This window comes from Myotis brandtii, unplaced genomic scaffold (genome assembly GCF_000412655.1).
Source record: "Myotis brandtii unplaced genomic scaffold, ASM41265v1 scaffold244, whole genome shotgun sequence".
Classification (NCBI taxonomy): domain Eukaryota; kingdom Metazoa; phylum Chordata; class Mammalia; order Chiroptera; family Vespertilionidae; genus Myotis; species Myotis brandtii.
Genome location: NW_005359225.1, coordinates 689,445 through 697,354, shown reverse-complemented (window position 1 = coordinate 697,354; position 7,910 = coordinate 689,445). Strand labels below are relative to the sequence as shown.

At 38.2% G+C, this 7,910-nt stretch overlaps 1 protein-coding gene across 1 annotated transcript in view; it reads right to left on the bottom strand.

Moving 5' to 3' along the window:
- Positions 1-7,910, bottom strand: part of GDPD4 (glycerophosphodiester phosphodiesterase domain containing 4) — a 68,386-nt gene that overhangs the window by 35,625 nt on the left and 24,851 nt on the right. The window contains exon 9 of the mRNA XM_014540362.1: positions 3,847-4,003. Coding sequence (XP_014395848.1) covers positions 3,847-4,003 — 157 coding nt within the window. The remainder of the gene's footprint in view (positions 1-3,846; positions 4,004-7,910) is intronic.

The following is a 7,910-nucleotide window of genomic DNA, read 5'->3' as shown; positions in this document are numbered from 1 at the left end:
CAGCTCCATGGCCACCGCCATCTTAGTTGGGTTAATTTGCATACTCGCTCCTGATTGCCTGGTGGGTGTAGCGGAGTAGCGGAGTGATGGTTAATTTGCATGTTTCTCTTTTATTAGTGTAGACATTTTCAAATTTTTCAGGTAGATATGCAAAAGAAGGGTCATGTGGTAGCTCTAGTCTTAAATTTTTGAGGAATCCCATACTATTTTCCATAGTGGCTGTACCAATTTACACTCCCACCAGCAGTATATAACTGTTCTGTTTTTCTCTACCACCTCTGCAACACTTATTTCTTGTCTTGTTGATAATAGCCATCCTAACAGTTGTGATTTTAACTTTCATTTTTCTAATAGCTAATGAAGACGAGCATCTTTTCATATATCTTTTGGTCATTTGTATGTCTTCCTTGGAGAAGTGTCTGTTCAGGTCCTCTGTCATTTTTTAATTTGATTTTTTGTTGTTGCGTTATATGGGTTTTTTGTATATTTTGGATATTAGCCCCTTATCAAAGGTATTATTTGCAAATATCTTCTTCAATTCGGTTGGTTGCCTTTTTGTTTTGTTGTTGGTTTCTTTTGCTGTGCCACTAGGCCCTATAAAGACTGTGCCACTAGGCCCTATAAACCACATACTACATAAGGCCACTCTACCAAATCTGGGGGACGCAGCAGCTCTACCTAATACATAGAAACAAACATAGGAAGGCAGCCAACATGAGGAGACAAAGAAAAATGACTTAAATTAAAAAGAGCAGGAAAAAAACTCCAGAAAAGAAACTAAATGAAACCGAGGCAAGCAATCTATAGATGTAGAATTCAAAACACTGGTTATAAAGTTGTGTGGGCCAACACTCTAGCCACTGCTCAGCACATTCTTAAACAAGCCTACCTAAAGGTCATCTGACCCTTAGAAAAATGTACCTTTGTTTAAATTATTATTTAGTATTGATTAGGGCCAGAACATAAAGTTAGGTGTCAACTTGGAGAAAACTTATAAAAATGGAAATGACTTTTGTCCAGTGGAGATACAAATTATTTTTGTCTAGTAGAGAAGTTAACTCCAAAGGTATGGTTTCATTGTCACACAGCATATTAACCAACTTCATATTCTAGGTTTGTATCTAATTTAGCAATCTAATTTCAACAGTTCTTTGTTGCACTGACTATACTGGTATGTATGTTGGTTTCTCACTTCTCTTTTGAGTGGGGATTTAGTCATCCTGCTTGTTCCCTTATCAATGTGTTAAATAAAACTTGGTCTCATGCTCACTATTTGTAGGCATGAGAATTATATTTTCCCAAAAATATATAAAAAAGCTCCACAGAAATGTTGGTTTTGCTAGAGAAACAGTAACTCTGCTAAACCTCCAGAAACAATGCCCAGAACTTCTGTATCTATTTTTATTACTGATCAAATAAACTGCTTAATTTTCATAAGTAATGTCAAGAATAATAAATATACTAAAAAATAATTATTAACTTATCACCATCATCAATCCATAAGTATACCTATCCAATGAAGAAGGACAAGAATAATCTTCACAAAACAACAACAATTTCTTTGTTATGAAAAATTATCCAAACAGCCAAATATTTTAAAATATATGCTCAGATCACTTCAACCACCTCTGGGCACAGAGTGTGCAAGCAAAGAAATCTCCACAATCAAACCCAAAAATAAAGTTTAAATAACCACATTTGGCGCTGGCTGGAATGGCCCAGTTGGCTGGAGCGTCAACCAGTACACCAAAAGGTTGCAGGTTTTCAGGGCACATACCTAGGGTTATGGGCTTGATCCCCAGTGAGGGTGCATACGGGAGGCAACAAATCAATGTTTCTCTCTCACATCAATGTTTCTCTCTTCCTCAGTCTCTAAAAATCAACATATCCTTGGGTGAAGGTTAAATAACCATATTGGAACCCCAGGTTTCAGGACAGTCCTCAGTAGCCACAGTAATAGCATAACTAAACACTGCAAGCCTACTGACTAAGTATGCTAAAATAAAGGTATTAATCCTATTTTTTTAAAAAAAACACCCAATCTTATTAGAGTAAAATATCCAGCCCTACCACTTACAATAAGTAATTTTTATGAGCCACACATTATACATCAGATATAACAGCCTTTTCATCTGGAACACACATTTGCCAAAGCATTAACTATGGCTAACCAATCCAACATATACATTCTAATGGAGCATCTCTAGTTTGTATGTGTCTATTTATTCATGTATGATGAAACATATAAGGAGCCTGCATACCACAGACACCTGGAATATCAAAGTGATCCCATTATTTTCACATATGAATCAGCACTTATAGGCCAGGTACTCCTATGAGAACACGTTTTCTGAGGCGATACAATAATTACAAATTTACTTGCAACTATCCATTCATTAAAAGAATGAACCTGAAGTGAGTAAGTCCTTCCTTACATAGTTCTTTACTTTTCACTATTTTTTACATGAAAAAGGATCAAATAAGTCCTCAGGATGAACACCAAATATAAATAAAATTCCATTTCATCCTTAGTGCATAATCAAAAATATCTTAATATTTATTTTCCCAATTACATAATTACCTGATAAGAGGACTATTTCCACAGTGGATCCCTAGAGCATGTGCTCTGCTGCCACTGGTGCTAGCGATATACAGCCTGCTGCTGTCTGTCCTGCTCTGAGGTTTATTTTCAAAGTCAAAATCTCAAGTTAGTGTATCTGATTGCTAAAACCTCAGTCACATGGATTCCCCTGCACATATAATAAGCTGAAAAATGCAAGTTGTTTTGTTTTCTTTAATCTATCTTGAGAAGGCAGTCTTGACTTTTATCAAATGCAAATCTGACATTTTATTTTACTTACTTTAAATTTTTCAAAAAAAATCTTTAACTTATTATTTAAGCATTGCTATAATTTCCTCTCAACATGTTTTCCCAGATTATTCTCCCAATCTATCTCCCACCTACATCCATACCTTTCTCTCTCGCCTTCCCTCCATTATTCCCTTCCTCTCTTTCTTACACACACACACACACACACACACACACACACACTTCCTCTGGCTCGAGTATACTATTAATCTCTGAAACACACCACCATCCCTGCCCATAGTAATGATCTTCCCTCAGCTAAAATGATATTTTTCCATAAAGTATTCTCCATCTATCTCAGGTAGAAACATTCACTCTTACCTCAAAATTACACTACACACAACACATGCTTTATATTTTACCACACTTTTATTAGCCTATACATCTCCTCCTTCCAGAATCCCCAAACCATGCATCAGACTGAGTTAGGAATTGTTCTTTGTGCTTCTGAGCAACCTGAAGTTAACTCTAGTTTAGCACTTATCACAATGTATTGTAATGACCTGTTTCTTATACTGACATGTGAACTCCATTAAGACTATGTGTGTTTATTCACCATTGTATTCCACCTATATAGTACCCAATAGGTACTCAATAAATATTTGTTGAATAATAAGAAGATGAAATCAAGAATAAACATGTTTCCTAGTCAGCCTCATTTATGAGTATGAGCTACTCAAAATGCCTAGGAAAATGTCATGTACTGTAAAAGTTTATGAAGTGCTTGGATAAAAGGAAATTAAATAACAATAGTAAGTTCACAAATTTGTCTTCAGAATTTCCAGAGACTGTAGAAAGCAGTAATTAGATTGACAGCATTACTAGAAAAGCCAATGCTATAATCCTGCTACCAACTGGAATGAAAGTATGTGTACGCTTGACTATCTTCATCTAAAGCCTTTTTGTCCAGGAGCAGCACATGACCTTGTACAGGAGAGGAAATCAATGCAGGATTGTTAAGCTGGGGAATGTCTTACCCATGGATCTACAAACCATTCGCCAGCATTCAGAGTTGACAGGAATTTCCAATAGAAGAAGGATGTTGCTGTATAGGATTCGTTTGGCTTGACCTCCCTGATATTGGTTGTTCTTCTCAGGTTATGGTCATGCATGAGAAAAGGCACCTCATCAATACTGCAGGCAGAGGGGGGAAAGAGGGGAAGGGATGGATAGGCTGAACTCAGCCACCTTGGCACATAGAGTTCTCAGAAGCCCATCAAGGTCACAAGTTTCACTAGGGTTCCTTACTCCCTCCCAGATCTCATCAAAGGCTTACTTGCTAGTCATTTGATGTCCATATTTTTCAGCCCTAGGGTTCAATCTTTTGTGGTATATCATATCAGTGATGGTGAAAGAGTAGCTTCCCTATCCAGGTGTTTTCTGGCATCAGGAAAACAGCAGGTACAGTAGTGACTGAGAGTGAATGGGGTGGTGCTAGGGCAAGGCCCTAAGGTCCCAAAATTATGCTAAGCATGCATCCACACAATCTTCCTGTGTTTTTCTGACCCATTCCCCAGCTAGGCACTTGCCCTGAGTATTTCTGGCCTACATCCTTCACATCAGGTAGTATCATTAGAAAAACATCCTGGTTCTCTTATCTGCTATTTGCCTTGAAGAATCTCTGCCTTTATGAAAATCTATCTTCCTTTCCCATTAAAATACCTATGAAAAGAACCCTGTAATGGCCATGAGGGTGAAACAGGGTTGAGACTTAGCTTCCTGCCCATTAACACCTACAAAATTGGATGAAATGAAGGAAATAACTTTTTCAGCCAATGGAGTACAGTATGATGATTTCAGAAAAGACAAATAAATGAAATAAGCTCTACCATTATCTAAGCTTCCTTCTTGCAGGTGAATACAGGATTGTGGAATACAGGACGGGGGAACCTAAAAGGGACCCAGCTATTGTGCTGAAATGAGGAGAAAAAGATCAGATTAAGGAGAGGTCAAGACATCTAGAATTTATGGGCTAGAGTCCTATAGAGCAGGAGTCCTCAAACTACGGCCCACGGGCCACATGCAAATACAAATATTGTATATGTTCTCGTTTTGTTTTTTTACTTCAAAATAAGATATGTGCAGTGTGCATAGGAATTTGTTCATAGTTTTTTTTTTAAACTAAAGTCCGGCCCTCCAACGGTCTGAGGGACAGTGAACTGGCCCCCTGTTTAAAAAGTTTGAGGACCCCGGCTATAGAGGTTGGAGCTTGAGAAAGACAGAGAGAAGGAGATCTCTTGATTGATCTAGGGCAGTGGTCGGCAAACCGCGGCCCAAAGAGCCACATGCAGCTCTTTGGCCTCTTGAGTGTGGCTCTTCCACAAAATACCACGTGCAGGCGTGCACGTACAGTGCAATTGAAACTTCGTGGCCCATGCGCAGAAGTCGGTTTTCGGCCTGGGCAAGTCTATTTTGAAGAAGTGGCGTTAGAAGTGGGGGTATGTTCGCTGAGGTCGACCCCTCAAATTGAGGACGTTTTTAGCAAAGGCCAGCTTAGGAGTACCCTAATTAAGTTAATAACAATGTACCTACCTATATAGTTTAAGTTTAAAAAATTTGGCTCTCAAAAGAAATTTCAATCATTGTACTGTTGATATTTGGCTCTGTTGACTAATGAGTTTGCCAACCACTGATCTAGGGAAATATGCAATTCGCAGGAAAAAGCCTGGATATAAACTGGGGTTAATTTTACTCCATTTCAGCTCTCAGCCCTGTAGCAGCTATCCATCCCCCACTAAGAGCCATATCGATAGCAACTGTGTACAGGTTCCTGGAATAGCTTGCACAGCAGCTGGTGAGAACCGGGGTAGTGAAAAGGACCCTGTACTGCAACTATGAGGGTTTATGCTCTGGTTGCTGGCTGCTGCTTTTTGTCACTGACGGGCAGACAGAGAGGTGGGCAACCATTGTTGCAGCTCCCCCCACTGTTGCAAAGCCCTCCCACTCTGCTTGAAGTGACTTTCAGAGGATTTAAAAATCCAGCCCCCCTGCCCTGACGGGTTTGGCTCAGTGCATAGAGTGTCGGCCTGCGGACTGGGGGGGTCCCAGGTTCGATTCCAGTCAAGGGCATGTACCTTGGTTGCGGGCACATCCCCGGTGGGGGGTGTGCAGGAGGCAGCTGATCGATCTTTCTCTCTCATCGATGTTTCTAACTCTCTGTCCCTCTCCCTTCCTCTCTGTAAAAAATCAATAAAATATATTTCAAAAAAATGTTTACTTAAAAAGAAAATCCAGCACCCTTTTTACTACTCTTCATTTTTCTCCTTTTGAAAGACAGACATTAAAGACAATCATTTTAAAACAAGTGAATATATGAAAAATTTACAAAGTGACTGTATAAAACAGCTGCATATATAGGGAAATTAGAATGTGACTGGTATGCCCAAGAAAGGGATCAGAAAAATCTGAAAATACCTGAAGTTTGCACCTCAGGTTAACCCATGGCACAGAGACATCCTAAACAAATTATAATAAAATTATTTTAAATGCAGTAAATCCTTAGGAAGGAGGAGAATCTGATTTCCAGTGTTACTACTTTATTAAATTCAAATGTCCATTTTTCAACCAAAAAAAATCATCAAAAATATCACAAGGCATATAAAGAAACAGAAAAGCATGGCCCATTTAAAGGAAAAAAATAAATCAACAAAAACTGTCTCTGAAAAAGAGCTGATGGCAAATATACTAGACAAAGACTTTTAAAAAACTGTCTTCAAGATACTCAAATAAGTAAAGAAACATGTAGATAAAGTCAAGAAAACAATGTATGAATGAAAGAACAATATTAATAAAACAATTAAAAATCTAAAAGAAACAAAAAATAATTTTGGAGCCAAAATGTACAATATCTGAAATGAAAAACTGACTAAAGAGATTCAAAGGAAGATTTAAGCAGGCAGAAGAAAGAATCAGTGACTTACAAGGTATGACAATAGAAGTTATTGAGTCTAAGGAACAGAAATATAAAAGATCATATAAAACAGTCTAAGGAATACACCGACACCAAAGCCAAACAAACACCCTAGAAGAAAATAAAACTCAGCCCGGCAGTGTTGCTCAGTGGTTGAGTGTTGACCCATGAACCAAGAGGTCACTGGTTTGATTCCTGGTCAGGGGCACATGTCCGAGTTACAGGCTCAAACCCCAGTAGGGGGCATGCAGGAGGCAGTCGATCAGTGATTCTCTCTCATCATTGATGTTTCTATCTCTCTATCTCTCTAGCCCTCTCCCTTCCTCTCTCTCTAAAATCAACTTTAAAAAAAAATAAAACTATAGAACAACATCCCTTATGAACACTGATGCAAAAATCCTTAACAAAATACTAGAAAGCAGAATTCTGCGGTGTATTAAAAAAATTATAAAATATGGCCAAAAACAATTTATTCCTAAAATGAAAGGATGGTTCAACATAACAAAATCTATCAATGCAATACATCATATTAACAGAATGAATGGAAAAAAACACATAATAATTTCAATTGTCACAGAAAAAGCATTTAATAAAATTCAACACCCTTTTATAATACCACTTAATAATGTAGGAATAGAAGAAAACATCCCAACATAACAACAGACATAAGAAAACCTACAGTGAACATCATATTCCAACAGTGAAAAACTGAAAACTTTTCCACTAGGAACAAAGCAAGGCAAGGCAAGAAATAAGGCAAGGTCTACTTTTTCCTCTTTTCACAGCAGTACTGGAAGTTCTAGCCAGAGCAAATAAGCAACACAGAGAAATGGATGGCATAAAAATTAGGAAGAAATAAAATTACCTGTTTTCAGATGATAAAATCATATGTAGAAAACCGTAAATATTCCCATAAAAAAAAACAGAACTAATAAATGAATTCAGCAAACTAGCAGGATACAAAGTCAAAACACAAATATCAGTTGCATTTCTATACAGTAACTAGAGGCCTGGTGCACAAAATTAGTGCAGGGGGGGTTCCCCTCAACCCAGCCTGCACCCTCTCGGACCAGCCTGCACCCTCCAACTGCCTCGGACATTCCTCTCGCAATCCGCTGCTGGCTCCTCCTA